This window comes from Silurus aristotelis (genome assembly GCF_946808225.1).
Source record: "Silurus aristotelis genome assembly, chromosome: 3".
NCBI lineage: Eukaryota > Metazoa > Chordata > Actinopteri > Siluriformes > Siluridae > Silurus > Silurus aristotelis.
In genome coordinates this window covers 20,861,784-20,886,810 of record NC_139576.1, presented here as the reverse complement: position 1 = coordinate 20,886,810, position 25,027 = coordinate 20,861,784, and the positions used below count along the sequence as shown (strand labels likewise).

Genomic DNA, 25,027 nt, shown 5'->3' with positions numbered 1-25,027 from the left:
TGACATCTGCATGCAAGAAGTGATTTCTTTCAACCGAAATAAAGCTCAAACTATGGATTGTTGGTTTCTCCCCGTTGTGTGCACAAAAGAGAAGATAGTGTGTGCAAGGTACCTCACTTTTATCAAACGAGAGAAAAATGTTGAACATACTGTACCTGCTGGAGTTCACAGCTGCAACTCAGCACTTTGTGCACGAGCCTAAATGCAAAGCATGCAAAAACAAAAAAAGGTGGGAAAACACAATTTTTTAGATATGACAAGCATGACTAGGGTACATCTCCGACGCAGAGGTTTTTATTCGTTGATTCTTTTTCTTTTTCTTTATCCGGATCGAGTGCTCAAGCTCGGGCGCCTCGCCGCCGCTGTGTCTTTCCGCGTCGCGCACACAGCTGGAAGAATGTCGACGTGGAGCTGCCAATCGTGAGCGCGCAATCACGAACGCGCTTCAGGCAGAGGGGGGGGAAAGGAAAAAAGTTTCGCTTTTGGTGTAGGTTTCAGTCAGACACTGGGCTGAAGTGGGTAGACTGTAGGTAGAGTGTGAGGCTCTTCACAGATACGTGTCAGTGAGCCTGGAGAAACTATTAAAATAGACGCATTGAGCTGCAGCAGTCTTTGGAGTACACTTTCAGACATTTGGTATAGACTACCATTTTATATATATATATATATATATATATATATATATATATATATATATATAGAGAGAGAGAGAGAGAGAGAGAGAGAGAGAGAGAGAGAGAGAGAGAGAGAGAGAGAGAGAGAGATTTTTTTTTTTTTTTTTACATAATTCAATGAATGTAGTGTATCTTTAAAACGACTACAGAATAACTGCACCTTAAGGGGCGACATTTCCTTTCATTGGATTGTTATGTTAAAACTTGTTGAGCATACACCATTGCAGGTTATAATATTCACTAATGGTAAAATGGATGGACTTTCGAAGATTAGGGAAAAAAAATATACACTCGCTGCAGAGCCCTTAGGAAAAAACAGACAAACAGCAACAAAAGTGTTTTTCATAGTTCCTAAAACTAAGGTCTTGGCTTATTTATAAAGAAAAGGGAACTCAAAATTCAATATGTGGCACTTTAAGCCCAATTTGAATTTGACAAATGAGCAGGTGGCCAGTAGAGGGCGCAAGCTGATAGACAGAGTTTCATCAGCACACAGGTTAGGACATCATTTTCAAGGCCCTCATGGCAAATATTTGCTATCATTGCGTCTTCACAGCTCAGTTGAATCCCAATCAATCATATATATTTAATAATTTAAAATGCAGTTTAGTATACAAATGCACGAACAAGTCTGATTCAACTTTTTTTTATCCGATATTTCTGGGGGTTTTTATGACCCAAACAATGCAGGCAGAAATGCTAGACGACTTCTTGTTCTTACATTTCAGCGGTTCCTCTAATTCCAAAACAGCTTCCCTATTACTGGATATTTCCTGTTACATAATATTATATGTTTAAGTAAATGTAGAAGCAATGTAAACGAATAAATAATCTTTACACGTCAATGTCAGGCACAGAACAGACTTGGGGATTTAAAAGCATTTGCAAAAAAAAAAGGATCCCAAATTATCCAAATCAGTTTTGACTTTTTTTACATTTCACATTTACACTGTAGCGATTGTGCACTTCAGATAATAGCTTCCACACGTCCAACAAGGCGAAAAGCCCCAGTAGAAACGAGTCTGATTGCTTTTGGTTGCGTATGGAGGTAGGAAAAGGGGCGGATACCGCCTTAGTCCAAGCAGCGATTCTGATTGGCTGCTGGTGGTTGGGGGCAGGTCCAGCAAATGCCTGGGGCTTCCCGTAAATTTTCATAACTTCACAGACAGTACTTCCGTCATTATTTGCTGAGAGCGCATCGACCATTAAATAAGGGTTTTTTTTTATTTTGATTTTTTTTTAAGTGAAAGAAATAAAATTTTTTCATAGCCCACCTGGATTTACTCTGTAAAAAGCAGACATCCGATTTAAAATGATGGAGCTTGAGCTGCCTAAAGTGCCCCCGAGTCAACAGGTAAATATCTTTTCATCATTATTTTGTCATCTGAATTAGAGAATATCTGATTCGTGTATTCTGTATTTTCTTACGAATGAGGTAAATGTGTCAGGATACCAGTGCTCTTTCGGGTAACTGATGGTGGTGGTGGTGTATGTATGAAGTGTGTAATGTTGGGAACTTTTGCTGTCTGGCTCGAGTTGGACACCGCCAGGCTTCTTTGTGGTTTATTGATAATATCAGTCTCGGCTCACGTGTCATCGTGTTTACGTAATTAGCCTAACCACAGACGCAAATGAATGAACGCGTCAAAGTTGTATAATCGACTTCACGGTTAAAATATGATCGTTGTTTTTTTTTTCTTAGTCGCTATCGGGGGGCGTTTCCTGTGTTGTCTCTGATACTGCGCGTCTCTGCGCTCTTGAAGAAAATTCTGCCAAGTCATGGAAGCCGGGCCGTAGAGCCAAACACACACACACACACACATATACACACCGTGTGTCCCAGCATTATAAAAGGACAGCTTTCATTAAACGATCGCTCCTTTATGTCGCATGAGTCTACGACTTGAGAAGAAATCGGTGTCGTGTCGCTTCTCTCAGCCCCATCGCGTGCGAGTTGCCCCTATCAGCAGCTTCGCCTTTGCTCTACACTTGGTGTTACACAATCTGCGGCGGCGCTGTTCTTCACCCCCCCTCTCGTCGTTCCGGGGCACTTTGCTCTGACGTACTCCAGGTGCAATACACACACACACACACACACACACAACAAGGTGGCATCCATATTCGAGTAAAAAAAAAAATAATAATCAATATAACGCATTATCATATCTTTGTTAAACCAGCATGTCACCATACTATTTGAATAATGCTAATAATGTGAGGTTAGTCTGTGATAAGGACTCTCCACCTTTCTATAGTGTCTGTTCTGCCTTTTTATTGTGGGATAATAGGTGTTTATTAAACAAGTGCTGAACAGGTTCAGCACTTGTTTAATAAACACCTATTATTAAACAAGTGCTGAACAGGTTCAGCAAGCAGATCTGTTTTCTGTGCTTTAATAGAAAAAAAAATGTTTTAGACAGTAAAACAACTGGTCTTTCAATTCCCTTATTATCGGGGTAAAAAAAGGAAGTGATATGTTCGTGAGCTCGGGTTACTGATTGTGTTTCAGTAAATGTTCTCCCTGTGTTTGTGCAAGTTTCCATCTGCCTCCTGACAACCATGTCAGTGGGTGGATTAACTGCAATGAAATCGCCTGAGAATGAATGGATGTGTGGGAAAACTGAGAAATAAAGGGACTTCTTCCTTGTTTCTAAGGTTGTAACCCCATGGTATCTTTTGTACCTTTAGGATGTACAATTTACCTGAAAATGTGAATAGAATTCCTAAGTAAAGGTACAGTAAAGTTATAAAAGATCTACCCTAAATGGCGGCAACCTTGTGACCAGGAAGAGGACAGTCTGTTATCTTGTAGATTTATGACCAAACTTTTGATGTCACCCATATGAGGATGGGTTCCCCTTTGAGTCTGGTTCCTCTCAAGGTTTTTTCCTCATATCATCTAAGGGAGTTTTTCCTTGCCACTGTCGCCACGGCTGCTCATCAGGGACAAACGCACACCATTCACCTTCACTGTTGTTTTCTGTAAAGCTGCTTTGAGACAATGTCTGTTGTGAAAAGCGCTATACAAATAAACTTGACTTGACTTGACTTGACTTGTAACCTATTTCAAGTTTTTATTACGTCTTGGACCAATGTTCCCACCAGAGACTCTGGATCCAACTTGACCTTCACTAGGATAAACCGGTTCTTCTGAACGAATAAATGACCGAATGAGGAAATTATATCTAATCACTTTCCTTTACCTGGAAACCTGCTTGTTTCTGCAATACCACTTCCCTTTTTTTAAGTCTTAAAAAGAATATGGGAATGAACACATGAGCTGGAGTTTTTATTTTCTGTGCTTTTATACACTTATAAAATCTGGTTATTAACGGTTGACTTGGAGATGATATGGAGCTCTGAAATCCAAAAAATTATGATGGATCTGGTGAAAACAAATAGCCTGCGTTAGTCAAATATGACAGAGACATAAACACCTGAACATAAATTTCATAGCTAGATAAGTCACTAATTAAATTATTAACTACATCAACCACAGAATGTTTACTTTATCTTAGGTAGAAGAGGATGCACATCATTTATTTTTTAGGATTTTGTTATTACATGTCCAGTACAAGGGTTTTTAATATACTGTAGTAGTCGTTGAAAGTAGACATATAGAATGTGAAATTAGACAGCTACTGTTTGTTGTTGTCAGAGTAAGTTTTCAGAATAAATACTATTTACACGTAAATGAACCAACTAATCTACAAAAAGTCCATTTATAAAGACAAATATTCAAATAAACTATTTATAGTAAATCTCCAAATGTTTAAAAAACTGAGAAAACTTCAGAAGAATGTTGTGGCTGAAATATATAATTATAGTTGCAACCTAGACACAAAAAAAGTTTAGTAACTTAAACATAATCTATATTTTAGTATTGGGGTTAGTAAGACTCTTTTCTCTTTACATACTTATTCCCTAAAAAAAGTGCATTTAGTATATACATTGTAGATGACCAAATATGCACAGTGAACATCTGACCTGTGTGAGTAACCTCTAGGCCATTTTCTTCAAAAGGCAATGCTGCTAATGTTTTTAATAGAAAATATTTTTGGCTATAAGATGCATGTTCATAATTTTCAATGCTTTTCAGCAGTTAAATTTTAGACTGAACATTAATTAGGAAAAATGTGTCCCCTGATGATCTGTGAACTTTAGCACACACTCTCAATAGGTAAACTCATCTGGACTATTAACAAACTGTACATAGACATGAGCGCATCTTTTACAAACAAACTTGTTGTAACAGTAATTTTATCTTCTACAAACCTCATTTTACCTTTCAAGGTTTTGATTATGTAAAGTTATCAAGTTCCAGCAATTATCTCTAGGCTTTGTATAATCCAAAGAATATTGTTGAATGGAAAATTGGCAGCTGAGTAGATAAATAAGCTTGGCATTTAACCACCCTTACCCTACATTTTAATGACATAATAACCCTTTATTCCAAAGGATTGCCATTTCCCTTTGACACCGTGGCAAGGTATGAAAGTATTAAAGCCTCCCACAGAAACACTCCCACCTATAGAAACATCCAAGTCAAACAAACTAATACTTCCATCCATTGTGTCAGTTATACCAAGACAGAGAGAGAGAGAGAGATATTGAAATTTGTATGTGTGTTAGAGGTAACTGTTAAGTTCAGGTTTAGATATTTCATCACGCCCATCCTCTCTCCACCCTGCCATGGCTATAATCTGGGCCTGGAAATTGTATCTGCCCTGAGCAGATTAATGATATATTGAAGACTCACAGCACTGGTTGTTGCTGCTAGTTTATGTCTCTGGGGTAAAAGGTGCAGGGATGGCTTTAATATAATCCAGAGGTCACTGAGTTCAGACTCGGCTGACAACACACACAAACACATTGGTTAATTTATTAAAAACAGACAAAAAGCTGTTCCCATGGATGTGTCCTAAAATTGTTTAGTTCGCAGAGGCCAAATGTTTTCATAAAGATATGATAGTTTTGATCTTGTTGGGACCAAAATATAAAAACATGCTAAGAGACAAACATGAACATTGCAGACCAAAACTATTATTAAAAATCTAACATCCATATTCACCTGGTTTAACTCTCAAGCTTGGTTTGAAGTAGTACTGCATTCTTTTTTTTTTTTTCTGTTTTTGTATTTTCAAATCAACCAATTTTATGTAAATTGTATACATTCCTTGAAGCTTTTTATGTTTTCACTTCTACCTTCGAGCATGTTTCTTTATAAGTAGGCCAGAACCCACCAATCATACTCACTTCTTCTTTGTATAGTCCCTGTTATTTTTTTTTCTCTGGTGGCAGGCCTTGTGATCAATGTTCAAAAAATAAAGGAAGTAAAATTTTGTTACAGCCTTAACAGAAAGCAGAGTCACATGCTACTGCATCATTCTCTGACCTACACAGATTTTACACAATACTCTAGTGATTACACTGCTTCCTTTCTGTAGATAAATGGACTGAAAAAATGGTGGGGAGGAAAAGAGAATTTCTAAATGTTTATCTCTTGGACATTCTTGAATTTAGGGCTGATAAGAGCTGTCTGAATTCAATCATGATATGATGACTTATCTCTCATCTGCTTACTTTTCACTCATGTATTTCTATTGTGCACGTCAGTTTTTGAAAGAAGGACATGTGGTTTTTAATGCCTTGCTTTGGCTAATTATTTAATCCAACTATGAGATTTTATTTCAGTTGCCTAAGCATAACAAAGTTTAGCCATTTAGCTTTAACCATTGCATGCATCTTTGATTTACTGTATATGAACCGTAGAATAGAAATACATTTTAGCATGCAGCCTTTTAAAATGTTGTTGTATATGCTGGTAGGGATTTTTCTTTCCACTCCAGGCCGGTCCTTGGCAAGTTTAAACCAGAGAAAGACATGATCATTAGTTATATTGATATATCAAGGTTTCCTCAACAAACTTAGATAGGAAAGACACACAAGTGGCCTTCTGTCTTTGCCCTTTTAACACTGTGTTCATGTACACGACAATATAACATGACATACAGATTAACTTGGCTCGCTGCTGGCTTAGCGTACAGATACAGCTCATGCATAAGTTAAACACGTTGAGGAACATAATGCCAGCATGTTTTACAGGGTTTTTTTTTTTACTATCAAAGATAAGTACATACTCCCTCAGCTAAATGTGTTGTGTATATATAGTGTTGATCAGGCAAGATAAACACAAGTTGCATAAATGTGGTACCAGAACAGGATAAACTCACTTTTTTTTTTTTTAAGACTTTTTTGAGTTGTGGGTGGGTTAACTACGATCTGAGAAAAGAGGAGACAAGCATCTATTATTCATGGTTGTGTCCTCTCCATTGCATTCATGATAACAGAGTTGTGAGGCGGGTTTGGCCATGCTACGTGCTCACTGCAAAGCAAAAAAAAAAAAAAAAAAAAGAACACACTGAGCGTAAATCCCCAGAGTGTTTCAGGGCGTGGTGGAAAGGTGCTGAATGGTGTTGTTTCTCTCCCCCCTCTTTCTCTGTAGGATATGGATCTGATTGATATCCTGTGGAGGCAGGATATTGACCTAGGAGCAGGCAGAGAGGTGTTCGACTTAAGCTACAGGCAGAAGAAGGTGCAGCTGCAGCGGCAGAAGGAGCTGGAGGAGGAAAAGAGGCAGCAGATAGTGAGGGAGCAGGAGAAGGCACTTCTTGCCCAGCTACAGCTTGACGAGGAGACTGGAGAGTTTGTGCCTCGGCTCACGCCTACCAACAACACGTTGACGCAGGCTAACACTGTGCCTGCTGAGATCACGCAGGTACACACACACATTTGCACTCGCACGCACACACAACAAACTTAGATAACCCTATGATGCAAGCTAACAAAGCCATGGTTTTATCACTAAGATTAGGGTTGGGCAAGGTAAGGATAAAGTATCAATATGGTGAAAAAGTATATGGCTATACTTCTCTGAAATATCAGTGTCAGTGCTTCTATAAGACATGCGTAAAAAATATTACTGACAAGTGGTTCCTATTATGAAATAAACAATAAATCAAATATTTTTAATTAATTGTTTTACCAATCTCTACATTTTCTACCAATTTCAACCTTTCTTTTCCTAAACCAGAATTCTTATACAGATCTAATATTTGATGTAAATTCATCTAATAAGAAAAATATAGCATACATTTGTCCCCAAAATATTTTTAGTTGTAAATATATTCCGAAGATATATTTGATTTGCAGATTTATTTGAAAGAATGTCTTTTTTTCTTTCCTTCTTTAGTGGCTGATCAATAAAAACATTTCAATTAAAATGTAATTTACCTAAAATAAACACACACACTTCCATAGAAAAAGGAAAAGAAAAATGGCCTGAACCTTTTATTTTAAAATACAAAACACTTCATTAAAGCAGTCTCAAAGCAGTCTCATAAATTTTTATAGGTACCAAAACCTATAATTGTATGTCTTATGTGTGTGTGTTTTACACAAAGCGCTTATCCGTCTCATAAAGTTGAATACAAACCATAATATATATCATTTTGTAATTCCTTCAAACATACAGTAAGTTCACACTGATATATTACTGATACACATACACGTCGAATCACCCCATGATTTGGTTCTAGGAAAACCCCACCCTCCTGTTAACCCAGTCGGGGGCAGCTGCCTGGTTGCTGGGTTACTGCTGCCATAGTGTAATTACTGGAACTCAGGTGGTTCAGGTTTCAGATTAGATGGTTTCCAGCTTCAGAGAAACACCTCTGTATAACAGCTTTCCTACTATAATATTTATTTAGGTCTGTGTTAATGCTACAGTGTTTCAGTGCTGAATTATTGATCAGGAAATTGAGCAGAGACAAGAGTGTGAGATATCAGCAGTTAGTGATGTGTTTCATACTATGGGTGTGAAAGCTGTCTGATATAGACATCTTCTGCTTTATGCATACAGAATGTTGATTTCACGGAAGAGAATGGAGATGCCATGTCATTTGACGAGTGCATGCAACTGCTGGCAGAGACGTTTCCTCTAGTGGAGCCAGCAGAGGTAAAAACAGGATTAAAAGCCTGATATCACATATGCTCACCACAAAGCCACGTTGCCATTCGATGTCACTTCATACTTAAAAATGAACACGTTATGAACATGTCTGACTTTATGGCCTCTCTTCATGGATTCTTCTTTTCAGCATGCTCCTCCTTGTCTGGATCCCTCCATTCCTCCCTGCACAGATAACAGCCAGCTCATGATGCCTGGAGAAATACCCATGCTTACCCAGAATCCCTTGATGCCAGGACCCATGGACCAAACCTGGATGGATCTCCAAGTATGGCTCAAAATATTTTTTTTGGAATTTCTTTTTAGAGACGGAGATAAAAGTCATAATTAAGCAGTATTCGTTTTACAAAGTGATGAAAGATAAAATACTTAGACATATTGATTATGAAAATTATTGTCTATGGCTATTAAATGGCTATTAATAAACAAGTCTTTAGCAGGTTAATTTCCTAGCAAACTGTTTAAAATGTTTCCAAAGTAGCAATTTAGTGGCCAAAGTATTAAATCCTTTTCTAGATGAAAAAACTAAAACAAAGAAGATGGTATTTATTGGTCTAATACCATTTTCCAGTACACAATGTAGCATTAGCTTGTCCAGTCTGAAAGCACTAATAAACAGAATGTGGACTAAAACTCTTGACCTTACTGATCTGGGCAGAAATAAAATGAATGAGTAGCACCTTTAAAGACCCATATTACTGCAGATCCTCATGTTAATTGTCTGAATTGAGCTAAAGACCCAAGTGGTAGCAGTTCGGTTTAGGCACTAAGTGTTTAGCTTATTGTTCTGGTTAGATGTAGTAAAACAGCTATAGGTCTGCTATTTAGCAGATCCTTGTGTGATCTAGTTTCCACCTCATGTGGACTAAAGAGGTCTCAACCTGCCTGTTACTGTAGTGAGCAACCACATGACCCCACCTTTATCCTCATACTGTTGACTGGCTGCTGCAAGAATGTTTACTTCACTTGTTGTTTTGCTTCCTATTTTTGACATAATTATTTCATTTAGCATGGTTAAATTGTTGCTTTATCCTGTAATAATGTTGGTGTTATGTTCCCAGAACCGCATGGACGAAGCCTTTGGAAATGTTTGTTAGGAGTTTAACAGTTTGTCTTTGTTCTCACAGATAGAATGCTAGATTTAGTTTATATAAGTAACACTGTGTCCCTTATATAATTTTTTTTTTAGCACTGCCTGAACATTCAGGAGATCCTGGATATGTCAGGATACGTAAACACACCCCAGCCTGCCAATGTCTCGGAGTCCAACTACAGCCAGTATCTGCCTAAATTAAGTGATGTCACCACTGGCACTGAAGACATGTGCCCTCCCGAGTTCATGAACACGTACGATGGGGCTTACAGCAATGTTAATCAGATGAGCCTGAAAACCCCAGAAATAAACAAAAGCTTTGAACCAGACGAATTCTGCAACATATTCTACCCAGATTTGGAGGCCAAAGTGAACAGTGCATCGCTTCCTTGTGAAGGAGGAAAGACAGATGGGCAGCTGGATGAGCTCCCAGATGTTCCTTTGCTAAAACCCATGGACCTGCATAGCCTGTCTCCTGGAGACTTTAGCACAGAAAAAGCTGAAGACATTGCTGAATTTCCAGATTCGGATTCCGGTTTATCCCTTGATGCCAGTCCGAAAATGAGCTCTCCTGGAAAGTCCCTGCATGGTGACGGCTCTGCTGGATTCAGTGACTCAGACATGGACGAGATGGAGAGTGGTCCTGGTAGCATGGATTCTGATTACGCTGAGATGTTTCCCCTGCTTTTCCAGAGTGATGGCAATCAACAGTCTTTTCTAGAGCAATCCAGCTTTACTGCGACACAAGAAAAGAATGTTAAACAACCAAAGATGGAGGAGGCAGAGGCAAGTGGGCATTCCAAGGCACCCTTCACCAAAGACAAGCAGAGAAAGCGCTTAGAGGCACGGCTCTCGCGTGACGAGGAGAGAGCAAGAGCCTTGCAGATCCCATTCACTGTGGACCTGATCATCAACCTGCCAGTGGATGACTTTAACGAGATGATGGCCAAGCACCAGTTAAACGAGGCACAGCTCGCACTCGTGCGTGACATTCGCCGGCGCGGCAAGAACAAAGTGGCAGCGCAAAACTGCCGCAAGCGCAAAATGGAGAATATCATGGGCCTGGAGTACGAACTGGACTCGCTAAAGGAGGAGAAGGAGCGTCTAAAGAAGGAAAAGAGCAAAAACAGCAGCAGTCTAAAGGAGATGAAGCAGCAGCTCAGTTCGCTGTACCTGGAGGTGTTTAGCATGTTAAAAGATGAGCAAGGAAAGCCCTATTCCCCTAACGACTACTCCCTACAGCAGACATCAGACGGCAGTGTCTTCCTTGTCCCTCGCATTAAAAAGACTCTTGTTAAGAGCAACTAGCACTTTTTCTGCTTCTTCTCTTTCTTGGTACTACATAATTCTCTAGCTAAGTACTATGCAAAAGAAGAAAAAAAAACTTTATAGGCATATTTTGCTTAATCTTTAGCAGCAAAGACGGCAGAACTATTATATAGTTTTTGCTTTATTCTACTTTCTTAATATTCTTAATATCTCCTATATTTTGTACTTCTTTATATTTTATCTGAGAATGTTTTATCTTAATGGTTTGTAAATACATTTATACTTTTATTTGCTATTGGAATATCAAACAACATACTGTATTGTACCGTTTTAGAATGCTACTAATTGTGTTGTGATCACTGGCACTCAGAAAAGTCTGTTTTTATATCTTAATTTAAAATTCTCTTGCAATGTTATCTCTTAGAGCTTTATAAAAAAAAGAAAAGAAAAAAATAAACCATTCGTTTTACTTGAATTTTTATTTTGTGTGCCTTACTATGGGTGAGTAAACCAAAAAATTTTTTACAGTGTGACAGTGTTATTAATACACCATTAAGAACAATGCCTTGCGTGTACCATGGCTGTAAAATGACAACCAGACCTACAAGTTCAAACTGCCCTAAACCGGCAGCCTAAAGAACACCTTATCTGTCAGGTTTCTATTGTTAGACTCAAACCTACAATAAGAGAGCTCTAAGATGTGTTGGATAAACACAGAACCTTGCAATCTGTAGTGTTTGCACCACCAGGCTCTTTCACCTACAAACACTGCCTTTAAGATTCAAGTCCAGCCCACAGTAGCCCTTCAGAAGTCATTAGCTGAAACTGAACAAACAGGAGTGGCTGCTTCAAGAACGTGCTTTGGACATCACTTGTGTTAACACAAAGAATAGTGTGTTAATGCTTGACTGATTAATTTTTGCTAATGTACTGTTGCGTGCGATTAATTACAATTTGAGTTATGCAAATACAACCGATTTATAATGACTTGATTATTTGAGCTTGTAACATCTTGTTTATTCTGGTTCAAGTTAAACTCTTGTAATTTAAGAAATCGAAGGAAATTTGTAGCCAAAAACAATACACAATTTACATTTCGGTTTTGGTTGGTTATATAGCTCTTCAATGAAACTGAGGATTATGCAACATAGAATTAATGAAAGTGTCACAATGGAATTCTTTTGAACTATATACACAAACACAGACTGAATGTTTTCACTCCTTAAGGAATGTCACACAAGTCGCTTTTGCAGTTAAATGTAGGACACAGTGTCAAATTAAAAATGAACACACCTTCACCCAGATAATACAAAAATGTAGTTGAATGCTATACTAATATATTGTGTAAAAGTTATGTTTGTGAAGGACATTAAGAAGGACATTACCTGCTAGGAACATTAGCTTTGGAAACAACGACACAAAACTCTGACTCCAACGCTGCATAGAATAGTACCATAGAACTATAATTGGTAAAGACTTGAACGGAACATGTTGTACATGACATAACATTATCAAAAGAAGGACTCAGATATTTATAAAAGATCTTTATTAAAAATAAAGTTTCAACTCACATTCATTCAAATCTAAATAATGTAGCAGAAAGAAAATGTACTCTTTGTAGTAGGTGTTGTATGTATGTGTTGCAGAATTATGTGAGCAAAATTGAACTTGAAATGTAAATCTATAAAAACATTTACTCCTGAATAACAAATAAACATCCTCCCATAACCAAATAAATGAGATATTACTCCAATAAAAGTGCTCCCTTTAAACCTTCACTTGAGAAAAAGTACAAAAGTATTAGCCTTCAAATGCACTCAAGTATCCAAAGTACTATGATTTATTTTAGCTATAATGTTCCTATTATCATTTTTATTACAAGACTTTATTTATGTGAAAAAGATGTTACTGTTAGCACACTGATTGAGATCTGTTCAAAATATAAACCCCCAAAACCTTTATTAAAAAAAGCGGATTTGAGTCAGGAGTATCTTCAATCATTTCTTTTTTCTCAAAATGTTCTGCTTGCTGTTAAACTGTATGTTTGTGCTAAGTAGATACCACTAAGCAGTAATAAAAACATGTTCAATACAGAGCGCTCATTCTACCATGATCGTTGGAGTGCTGCATGCGTGACCAGCTAAGTTTTTATCCACTCAAATGAAAAGGAATGACTAATTTCGCAAAACCTTGTTGAGTAAAAAGTAAGATATTTGACCGTGAAATGTTAAAGTAAAAGTCTCCCCAAATTGAAATAATTCCGTAAAGTACAGAGAAGTGAAAAAGCTAATGAAGTACAGTAACCAATTCCATTCATTTTATTACTGTACACCACTGCCATTTGGATATAGATTACCACAAAGTTACCACTCTATTTCCACAAAGTCGACGCATAGGACTGTGCAAAATATTCTTGTATACTATCACATTAAAATTTCCACTGAATGGAATTGAGAAGCCCAAACCTGTTCTATCGTGACAATGCGCATAGCATGCAGCACAAAGACATGTTGTGCCAACTTGTGAACGAACTTCTGCATGGAGCACACTGAACTCGAGTCTTTTGGCATAATAATCTAGAACACTGACTGAGCTCCAGATCTCATCTCTTGACATCTGTGCCTGATCTCAATAACGGCTGACCTCATTTATGCCCACAGGGATGCTCCAAAATCTAGAGAAAGTCTTCCCAGAAAAAAAAATTGTGAACTAAAATGTTCAACAAGAACATATGGGTGTGATAGGGACACGTGTCCACAAACCTCTAACCATGAAGTTCGATTCTCTATGATCAACAATCCCTTCTTCAGAATTAATAGCAATAGTAAGATGCCTGATACTGAGTTACCTTAAAGAAATTTAAGTGTTTGGGACTTGAAGAGAATGTGGCTATTTGGCTGCTACTAGCTAACCGTTATAAAATGCAGCTATTGCAAACTTTTTTCCACTCAATTTACTGTTCTTATTATTTTTTTTCCACTGTCATGATCTTAGGGCACTACTGCATTATTTGTAAGTTGGAAAAATAGCTAATGTATGTTAAAGCAAGAAAGCATTTAACAACGCTGCAATGAAATACTTCATCTGAAAAATTTGAGGTAAAAATTCAGCTTCTATATGCATATAGGCCTGAATGTTGAAGTGCTCTGTTACTTTTGTGGGTAAAATTAATAACTTCCCTGGCAAGTACTGTATGGACATGAAATACAATGATTCTTGTTCTCATAAATAGTTTCTATGAAGTTTGAAATTAGAAAATTTTTCAAAGAAAAAAAAAATTACATTTTTAAATGGAAAGATTGTGTAACTTTGTGCAATTTAAATCCCTATCAATATATGTGTGTATATGCATTCTGTGATATGTAGTAAAAGTGAAGAAACTTTGTGAAAAGAGAAAAAAAATATGCATCAACAGATTGAGCTATAAAGTACCACAAGTCTAGAAACTTCAGTGGTGTCTGTCTGAGACTATGGGAGGATACTGCAAAATTGTCCACACATATTTTGAGGAATTAATCTTACCCATCCAGACCTTTCGCTGAAAACGTGTCATACAAGATTTGTTGAGCAGCCACTTCAGTTTCAATCTGTAAATCAAGCAGAATGGTTACTCTTACCTGGTCCTAAGACATGCAAGTTTCTTCTTTTGTGGTCTCTTTCACTTGTGTCTCAAACCCCTCATACTCACTTCCCTTCCTTTGCTGGCTAGCATTGGCTTTCACGCTTCTTGGGTCCGGGTACTCGCTAGCCTTTCTTCACTAGCGTCAGCTGCTTTTGGCGCTTAGGCTAGTATTGGAAAAAAACAGATGCTAGCTTTCTGGTGTGACACCTGATGACTTTGCTCCACAGACTTTGCTCTCGATGCTCCCTTGTTTTTTCTTCCTCCTCTTTTCTGACACAACTTGCTGTCTGGTCCAGTTGAGGCTCTGTCTTACATCCACACTGGGCAACTGAGACCTGCTTGGTGGCCTTTGGCTAGATCTCGATACCCCTTTGCTCATATATATGTGTGAGCAACATGTATATTAACCTCATAATGTGTTGAAGTGTCTGGGTTCATTGGCTACACTTCCATTAGAACACATTCAACAAACACTTACAACTGCACTTTCTTCCAGACTCAATGATGCACTTAACTTTGATTAGGGAATTTTCTACATTTTATTTAAATCTGGTTTCTTTTTCACTTCCACTAGTGTTCAACCGTCTAGACTATGGAAGTCCTAAATGGTCATGCATTATAATCTTTTTCTTCTTCTTTTATTGTGATCTTATGAGAGTTGTTTTCTCGTAATTACAAATAAAGGAAAAAAGTATAATGCATGCCCTCTTAGCACTTTAGTACTAGACTTCTGTTTGTACAAATGGATCTGTTATATGCCCTTCAATCTGACAATTCTACACTGCTTATAACTTTATTTTTCATACAATGCACGACAGAACAAACACAAGAATACAGTAACCAAAAATTATACTATAGTTGGCAACTAGTTTGTGACTTTTTAATAACAAAATTGCTATAAATAGAAGTTATAAATCTAATAGACTAAAGAGAAAATAATTTAAGAACTTTAAATTCAAAAGCTTACAGAAGATCTATGACTTGGTATTTCAAATTATTATTATTTTTTTATAGCACCTTCACTTTTTTCTCCCATATACAGACAAAATAAAATACGAAGGGGTTAAAATCTAGCAAAGAACATTCCTTTAAATGTACATAAACTAACATGAATATCTGGATACACCCTTGCTCATTGTAACTAGTGGAAATAGTTCTTTGTGTCTCCATTTTTAGGGCTTTAACTAGCAGGTCCTGCTTTCTCACAGTAACCTGCTAGATATTCAGTTATCTCAGAGTATTCCCATGGCATGCTTTGACCAGCCGAGTGATTGACTCGAGCCATACCAACTTTCTGTATAGGTGAAGTAGGAGCTAAAGTACTGCGTTTAAATAATGGAAACTGCAACAAAGCCTATTTCTTTTGGATCAGGGTCTCTTTCTCCACTGACAAGGGTCGCAACTTACAACATGCAACTCGTCCCCTTTCTTGTTTCGTATAGCAATATTGGGATAACAAGGATCTATTATACTCCGGGTCCCAACTGAGTGATAAGAAATAGGGTTCTACCAAAGGAAGACAGGAATGTATTAATACTTGAATAGGACTAACCCTAGCAAGGGATGCTTAAGGGTTGTTCTGTCTTGCCCATGGAGAAGACCCTAACTGCTAGGAACAGTGGCAGGCTCCTTCCCTCCGTAGTGCTTGGGCTTAGCACTACGGAGGGAAGAGCCTGCCACTGTTCCTTTTATGGGCTACCATCATAAATCTGGGTCCCATGCCGTACCCTTAATCTGGTTTCTTTTCACTTTCCAATAGAGTTTAACAATCTAGACTTCTGTTTGTACAAATGGATGTTACATGCCCTCCAATCTGACAAATCTATACTGCTTATAACTTTTTTTTTCACCAATACAATGCAAGACAGAACAAACCCACTAACAGAAATTTACATTTGAAACTGATAAGCATCACTTGCTGTGAAACCAAAACATTACAGTAACCAACAAGAATACCATAGTTGGCAGCTAATTTTTGACTTTTTAATAATAAAATTGCTATAAATCGAAGGTTTAATTCTAACAGACTACAGATCACTGAAAACCATATCATACAAAATGATATAAATTTCATTTGTAGCTAGTGGTAAACAGTCTTTCTTTATGTCATCAGTTTTAATGTTCTGACTAGCAGGTCCCGGCTTTCCCAAAGTAACCTGCTGCTTTCCTGACCTCTACTTATATAAAAGTTGGGTCCCATGCCATACCCTTAATCTAGTTTCTTTTTTAACTTGTCAATAGTTTAACAATCTAGAATTCTAAATCATAGACACCTGATATTCAGTTATCTCAGAGTATTCCCATGGAATGCTTTGACCAGCCGATTGATCAGATCGAGCCATACCAACCTTATGTAAAGGGGAAGTAGGAGCCAAAGTACCGCATTGAAATAATGAAAGCTGCAGCAAACCATATTTCTTTGGGACCGTGGTCTCTTCCTTCAGTGACACGGGTCGCAACTCAGAGCAAACAACTCGTCCCTTTTCTTTTTTCTTATAGCAATATTTGGATAACAAGGATCTATTTTACTCTGGGTTCCAAAGGAGTGATAAGAAAAAAAGGTTCTACCAAGGGAGACAGGAATGTACCAACACTTGTATATTACTGTAACCCTAGCAAGGAAGGCTTAAGGGTTATTCTCTCTTGCCCATGGAGAAGACCCTAGCACTACGGAAGGAGCGTGCCACTGTTCCTTTCATGGACTACCATCATAAAACTGGGTCCCATGCCGTAACCGTAAATGTGGAATAGAATGTTCAAGAAGAACATGAGTGTGATGGGGACAGGTTTCCACAAATTTCTAACATATAGTGCATCTCTCTGTGATCAACAATCCTTTTCCGAATTAATAGCCATAGTACGATGCCTGATACGGAGTTAACTTGAAGAAATTAAATAAAGTATTACTAGCTAACTGTTTTTAAAAAATGCAGTCCTATTGCACACTTGTTTCTACTCAGTTTACTGTTCCAATTTTATCACTGTCATAGGGCACTACTGCATTATTAATTAGTTGGTAAATTATCTAAAGTATATGAAAGCAGAAAACATCACTGCAATGAAATACTTGAGAAAAATTCAGTTTTTATATGCATATAGGCCTCGCCTGGCAAGTACTGTATAAATGTAAAATAACTTAACATACAGAATGTTTTAAAACAATGTTGCAAAAGTATCATAATTCTTATAACAAATAGTTCTGAAATTTAAAACAATCTTTGTGGGGAAAAAATAAAGGTTTAAATTTCAAATGGAAAGTTTGTGTTACTTCTTAATTAAAACGCATGATATTATGTAATTCAAGTGAAAAGGAAAACTTTTTTTGTGAAGTCAACAATGCATCAACAGATTGAGCTATAAAGTACCACAAGTCTAGAAACTTCAGTGGTGTCTGAGACTATGGGAGGATACTGCAAAATTGTCCACACATATTTTGAGGAATTAATCTTACCCATCCAGACCTTTCGCTGAAAACGTGTCATACAAGATTTGTTGAGCAGCCACTTCAGTTTCAATCTGTAAATCAAGCAGAATAGTTACTCTTACCTGGTCCTAAGACATGCAAGTTTCTTCTTTTGTGGTCTCTTTCACTTGTGTCTCAAACCCCTCATACTCACTTCCCTTCCTTTGCTGGCTAGCATTGGCTTTCACGCTTCTTGGGTCCGGGTACTCGCTAGCCTTTCTTCACTAGCGTCAGCTGCTTTTGGCGCTTAGGCTAGTATTGGAAAAAAACAGATGCTAGCTTTCTGGTGTGACACCTGATGACTTTGCTCCACAGACTTGACTCTCGATGCTCCCTTGTTTTTTCTCCCTCCTCTTTTCTGACACAACTTGCTGTCTGGTCCAGTTGAGGCTCTGTTTTACATCCACACTGGGCAACTGAGACCTGCTTGGTGGCCTTTGGCTAGATCTCGATACCCCTTTGCTCATATATATGTGTGAGCAACATGTATATTAACCTCATAATGTGTTGAAGTGTCTGGGTTCATTGGCTACACTTCCATTAAAACACATTCAACAAACACTCAAAACTGCACTTTCTTCCAGACTCAATGATGCACTTAACTTTGATTAGGGAATTTTCTACATTTTATTTAATCTGGTTTCTTTTTCACTTTTCAATAGAATTTAACAATCTAGACTTCTATTTGTACAAATGGATCTGTTACATGCCCCCCAATCTGACAAATCTATACTGCTTATAAATTTTTTTTACACAACGCAAGACAAAACAAACACACTAACAGAAATTTACACTTGACACTGATAAGAATCACTGCCATGAAACCAAAACATTACGGTAACCAAAAATTATACCATAGTTGGCAGCTAGTTTGTGACTTTTTAAATAACAAAATCGCTATAAATCGAAGTTATAAATCTAATAGACTAAAGAGAAAATCATTTAAGACCATATTATTCAAAAGCTTACGCAACATCTACGACACTTGGTATATAACGCTGGAAAAATAAAACGAAATTTTTCGGAAATTTATATACGAAGGGGGTAAAAATCTAGCAAAAAATATTAAAGGAATGTACATATACTGACACATACTAGGTCATGTGTATCTGGCTACACCCTTGCTCATTGTAGCTAGTGGAAACAGTCCTTCTTTATGTCTCCATTTTTAGTGCTCTGACTAGCAGGTCCTGGCTTTCTCATAGTAACCTGCTGCTTTCCTGACCTCTCCTCTCATCTCCTCTCCACTCATCTCATCTCCTGCTAACTGTCCAACTGAAGCCTGTTGAATAGATACAGGATAAAACAAATAGTTATTCTATGTCAACAAATCAACGATTCTTTAATTGGACTGATAAAGAGAACTTACCATATATATACACATTAATATCGCCTTGAACCATAGCTGTTGCCACCACCACCACTGCCTGAACCATAGCCACCTGGGAACATTTAAAAATAAATCTTGCCCATTTCCTATACTGTAACTGTAAACTGGAGTCAGATTTAAATCTTTTACCTCCATATGGACCACCTGAATTCCTCCCTCCATAGTTATTTCCCTTCATAGGGCCATAGTTTGACTGCTGTCCCCCATAATTCCCAAAATCATTGTAGTTTCCACCTCCACCGCCACCAAAGTTCCCTAAAAAATCAGCATAAAACAGGCTTAGGCAATCTCGTAAAGATGACAACTGAACCATGTGAATTTACAAAGCAAATGTAAAAAGCAAAGGTATATGCAAAACATAGGCTCTACTATAAAATGGTTCCAAATAAGAATGAATGTTTCTTGCTGAACAATAATCCATTACAGGATATTCCATGAGTCGGAATAACTGACCTCAGTACTGAATTGCCTCTGCTGTATAATGTCTTACCACCAAAGTTGCGTCCATCATTGTAGTTGTCTCCATAACTCCCTCCTCCTCCCCCATGGTGACCGTAACCAGGACCACCGCCAAATCCTCCACGTCCACCGCCATAACCTGGTCCACCGCCATAGTTCCCACCTGAACACACAATCAACACACATTGCAGTTAGATACCTCATAATAAACCTATCAAATTATAATTAAATATATTGTACTAACTGGGGCTGCAACAACGAATCGGTAAAATGGATACTGAAATTTGTTGACATCAATTAGTTGGGCTGCTGAGGTTACGGCAAGATAACACAGCCACTAGCGAAAAGGAAAAAGAAAATACACTGGTGTCAGGGATGAAGGTGAAACATCAGCACGGTAAGTTAAAAACTGTTTAATCCTCATCATGTGAAAATGGTGTAGTTTTATGAAGTGCTATTGTGTGAACTATTTGTAACTTCTGGACAGTCGCACTGGATCTGTTCTGTCGTGACTCGCGAGTATCAGGTTGCGCAATCAGCTCACTCGTGAAATAGTGATGGATTCAATTAAAAAGGTGCAAACAAACACTAAATCTAAAAACAGCAGCAGTAAATAATTAAATCTTTTGTCACTGTTGTGGTTTTCAGCGAATGATTATGCATTTGTACACCAATGTATATTTTTAAGCCTGTTAGCTTGCTGCGTTTCTCCGTTCCATTCACTTTTTATAGCATTTGTCTGCTACAACAGTTACTTCTGTTTTCAAACGTGATTTACTGCGGCTTTACTACGTTCAAATCCTTTTTTTTCAATGTTTTTGTATTTAATTTATGTATATATATAATTTAATTATTATACAAAATTAAATTAATTATATTCTAGATGCTTCTATCTTCACAACAAAATGCCTGTGTATTTTTTTAAGCATGGTTGTCAACTTGCCATCTGCAATTATTATTAAAAACAATACAAATGTTGATTTAACAATTTATACCTTGCATACTCAAAAGCTTTATTTAATGTATTATTTTACAGAAAAAAAAACAACAACCCAGCATGCATAAATTTGTTCAAAGGAGAAATCCCCCATGCACTCCTCAACAAGCAGCCACTATAAGCTTTAAAATGTCTACCTGCGGTAAACTCAATATCTGGCTTTTGCATTTTAAAGTACAGTTTAAAACATAAATACTCGGAATTAGGGTTCTTATAATTGTAATAAGCAAAACAGCTTATTTTAATTTTCTACATAATTTTTATCCAATTAATCAAAGAAAGAATTCATCGTCAGATTAATTGATTATCAAAATAATCGTTTGTTGCAGCCCTAGTACTAACTAGACTTAAGTACTGCATGTTAGTGTTTAAATGGACAATCGGTTTATGCTACGTGTGCAAAGTTATACATTTTCTAATGAACAGCAATACTTTAAACAGCTTTCCTCCACTGATCTTACCATCTCCACCAAATCCGTCATAGCCATCCCCATAGCCTCCTCGACCTCCTCCATAACCACCTGTGCATAACAACATAGAAGTTTGTGCACCTTTCCCCCAGATTATTCAACTCAAAATGCTGCCTATGTCTTTAAAGCCTATTTATTTTTATATTTTGTTACCTCTGCCAAAGTTGCCACCTCCAAAATTGCCACCTCTGCCCATAAAATTACCTCCTCCACCACCACGATCTAAAAGAAAGGGGAAAAAAATATGAAAAAGAATCCAAACAATAAAAACAGTAGTAGTTTGGTTGGACTTGAACACACTAACAAACTATTTCTGTTTTATATGGTACTTACACCTCTGGTTAGAAACTGCCTGCATTTCCTGTTTAGGTAGTGCTTTCCTGACTTCACAGTTATGGGAGTTTATGGTGTGGTATTTCTGAGCTAGAATGAAACACAAACTGGAATTTTTACATTGATACATGTGAGCAAAATACAAAATAAACAATTGCATATTCCCTTACCAACAATTTTATCCACAGTGTCATGATCATCAAACGTAACAAAGCAGAACCCTCTCTTTTTCCCGGTTGATCGCTCCTCCATAATGTCAATGCTTTCAATCTTCCCATACCGCTCAAAGTATTCACGTATGTGATATTCTTCAGTGTCCTCCTTTATCCCACCAACAAAGATCTTTTTTACTGTCAAGTGGGCCCCTGGTTTATTAGAATCCTAGATAATGGAAGAAACATTACAATAATGCACTGCTAATTATGCAATTACTGCAGATTAGCTATTTTATGAGCAAAGGCAAATGGTCATACCTCACGGGAAACTGCTCGTTTAGGCTCGACAACACGACCGTCCACTTTATGGGGGCGGGCAGCCATTGCTGCATCCACCTCACCTACACAGGAGTATGTTACAAAGCCAAAGCCCCGTGAGCGCTTGTTCCCGGGATCCCGCATCACCTTGACAGAGCCGTAAGAGTGTTCCATTTAAGTATTGCAGAATTGTGTTAATACTATACAAAAAAAGATATTAAAATAGTACATTCATGTCACTAACCACACAGTCTGTGAGCTTTCCCCATTGCTCAAAATGAGCACGTAAGCTGTCCTCTGTTGTCTCAAAGCTTAGACCACCAATAAACAGCTTCCTCAGCTGTTCTGGCTCTTTACTCTCTTTACCCTGTTAAAGTTAATGCAAATGGAAACATCATCAGTTGATCAATCATGCAATACAACAACGATTTTGTTATGCAAATAATTACATTTAGTATTGAGTTTTTAATACCAAGGGCGTAGATTTCAGTTAGTTGATATTTTTGTGAGATGGTTTATTTTCCCTGAATTAGTGGGGACTAGCAGCACAGAATAACAAACATCATCAACACCTGTAATACACGCTGCAGCTCGAGATGCTCAGTCAGCTGTTCCCTGCACAGGTTGCATATTCCGTATGCAGTGGAATGAAAACAAAATGTACTTTACACTTTAATTTAATGGCAGATGAATCGAAAGCGTTGTTAAATTGAGCTTTTTGTTGAGAAAACAACAACAACAACAACAACAACAACAACAACAACAACACAACAAAGATTACAGCATCTCAGCCTCCCTGAGGTCTGGAATGTTCCAAGCGCCTTCTCTGTCAAACGCCATTTTACTGCTTTTACTCGGTTTCCTCCATGTTGTTAGCTAATTTCTCCCAGACATTCTTGGCGTCTTGCACCAAAATTAAAAAAAAATAAATCCATATTACATTTCATAAACTATAACATGCCACCTGACTGAGGTTAGAAAATAAATAACTAGAAAATGATACAAATATTAACGTTGTTTGCTAAACAACTCGCTGGTCGCTCAAGTAAAACATATCCTGCATTATATACATGCCTGCGCCATATTAATCCCGTGTTTAGTAAAATAAAATAAAAACACACGCACACAACCGGTTACCTTATACCTTACTCATCATCAAGATATATTAAACATATAGTTAAGAAAAAGACGCACCTTAAGAGACACAATTAGCTGCTGTTTGACAGTTAGCTAGCTGTCAACGTGTGAGTCAAAAATGCACGGATATGCGCAGCTGAAACACATTTCTTATGCAATTCATTCGGTTTCTCCTTAAGATTTTTTTATATGCATAAAGCAACAGCGCAATGACAGTTAACCTGAGTGAGTTGACGTTACCTCCATGTCGCAGTGTCGCCACCCAACCTATATTGACACAAACAAGTCGGGGGAAAAATGGCGCTGCCGGCGCTTGCAACTTCCACTACACACAGCTGTCCCTGTGTCCCAAACGGCGCTCTGAGCCCTTGCGTATCCGCACTTCAGTGACGTCAGGCCAATTCAGTGCTCACTCAATAGTCAAGTTTTTGAGGATTTAGGTTTTAAAATCGGAGAATTTGGGACATAGCAGTTGAGTCGTTTACTCGAGAGACTTGTGCAAGGTGCTTGTTACAACTTTCCAAATGAATGAATGAATGAATGAATGTCAGGACCTCCAGCTATGTGACACACAAGAATGCTCTATCTAGTTTTTATTTACATTACAACATCAACTTTAAATAAAGCTGATGTTATGTATATAAAAACGAGATGCAATGATTTGCAAATCTTTCATTATAGAAAATATAAGAAATTTTATTTTCAGTAGGACAAAGAAAACATCATCTAATGTTAAAACTGAGGAGATCATTTAAAAAAAAGGTGGGATAAGACCAGCAAAAGGCTGAAAAGTAAGCATTACTAAAAAGAAACAGCTGGATGTCTATTTAGCTTAAATGGAAACAGGTCATTAACATGACTGGTTATAAAAAATATTATTTTAGAGAGGCGGAGTCTCTCAGAAGTAATCTTCTGAGCAGAGGTTCAATCTGCAAAAAACAGCATCTATAAATTGTGGAACATTTTCACAATAATGTTCTTCAACCTTATAATTTAGATATTTTGAATATCTTAACATCTACAGTACATAATATCATCGAAAGATTACGAGAATCTGGAAAAAACTCTGATTTCCAGACCCTCAGATGTCACTGCAATACAAACTGGCATGTTTTTGTAATGGGAATCATTAAGAAATATGGCATTGTCCCAATTTCTTAGAGATGTGTCACAGCCATCAAATTTTAAATTTACATTTTTCCCTTAAAATGGCACAGTTCCTTAGTTTGAACAGTTTTTTATGTTATATTGTGAATAAAATACGGTTTTATAAGATTTGCAAATCATTGCATTCTGGTTTTATTTACATTTTACATATACATTTATTTATTTGGATTATAAATTCTTATACATTAGATTTTATGTGTTTATTTTGCACTTTAATTGAATACATTTAATATTCATTATTTCTGTTTTTGACCTCCTTAATAAATATTTCATTGATATTTGTATTTTTTTCATAGATTTACATATGTCCACATTCTTGTATTTCTTTGTAAAACCGTAGAACCGACCCACTGATGTACATGTATAAGCAACCCAAAACGTGTAAGTAAACTCGTATTCAGTATTTGCAAACTGTGGTCGCATCAGTTTTACATAAGCAAAGGTTTCTTGC

The 25,027-nt window shown here is 37.3% G+C and overlaps 2 protein-coding genes and 3 long non-coding RNA genes across 6 annotated transcripts; 1 reads left to right on the top strand and 4 right to left on the bottom strand.

Moving 5' to 3' along the window:
* Positions 1–1,814: 1,814 nt before the first annotated feature.
* nfe2l2a (nfe2 like bZIP transcription factor 2a) lies at positions 1,815–11,540 on the top strand. Its single transcript, XM_083536733.1, has 5 exons — positions 1,815–2,028; positions 7,180–7,452; positions 8,596–8,691; positions 8,834–8,971; positions 9,893–11,540. The coding sequence occupies exons 1-5, from the start codon at positions 1,987–1,989 to the stop codon at positions 11,102–11,104; spliced, it is 1,761 nt and encodes a 586-aa protein (XP_083392859.1). The 5' UTR covers positions 1,815–1,986; the 3' UTR covers positions 11,105–11,540.
* On the bottom strand, positions 1,925–7,180 carry LOC310723552. The gene is made up of 4 exons (XR_014532718.1): positions 4,625–7,180; positions 3,729–4,572; positions 3,045–3,479; positions 1,925–2,996 (listed from the first exon to the last, which is right to left on the bottom strand). It is a non-coding gene; the product is annotated as an uncharacterized lncRNA (long non-coding RNA).
* Positions 11,541–12,596: 1,056 nt separating the features above from the next.
* LOC310723550 lies at positions 12,597–16,742 on the bottom strand. Its single transcript, XR_014532716.1, has 3 exons — positions 16,387–16,742; positions 14,754–16,316; positions 12,597–14,652 (listed from the first exon to the last, which is right to left on the bottom strand). It is a non-coding gene; the product is annotated as an uncharacterized lncRNA (long non-coding RNA).
* A 1,009-nt stretch (positions 16,743–17,751) lies between these two features.
* Positions 17,752–18,443, bottom strand: LOC310723551. The gene is made up of 2 exons (XR_014532717.1): positions 18,305–18,443; positions 17,752–18,203 (listed from the first exon to the last, which is right to left on the bottom strand). It is a non-coding gene; the product is annotated as an uncharacterized lncRNA (long non-coding RNA).
* A 310-nt stretch (positions 18,444–18,753) lies between these two features.
* On the bottom strand, positions 18,754–23,943 carry hnrnpa3 (heterogeneous nuclear ribonucleoprotein A3). 2 transcript variants are annotated; one of them, XM_083536760.1, is made up of 11 exons: positions 23,650–23,943; positions 22,517–22,639; positions 22,273–22,419; positions 21,970–22,180; positions 21,800–21,889; positions 21,620–21,688; positions 21,458–21,517; positions 20,031–20,162; positions 19,670–19,795; positions 19,520–19,592; positions 18,754–19,432 (listed from the first exon to the last, which is right to left on the bottom strand). In XM_083536760.1, the coding sequence occupies exons 1-10, from the start codon at positions 23,653–23,655 to the stop codon at positions 19,534–19,536; spliced, it is 1,023 nt and encodes a 340-aa protein (XP_083392886.1). In that variant the 5' UTR covers positions 23,656–23,943; the 3' UTR covers positions 18,754–19,432; positions 19,520–19,533. The 2 variants fall into 2 exon arrangements, with proteins under 2 accessions (XP_083392886.1, XP_083392887.1); XM_083536761.1 differs by having other exon boundaries at positions 19,306–19,432; positions 19,516–19,592; positions 23,650–23,771.
* Positions 23,944–25,027: the final 1,084 nt, after the last annotated feature.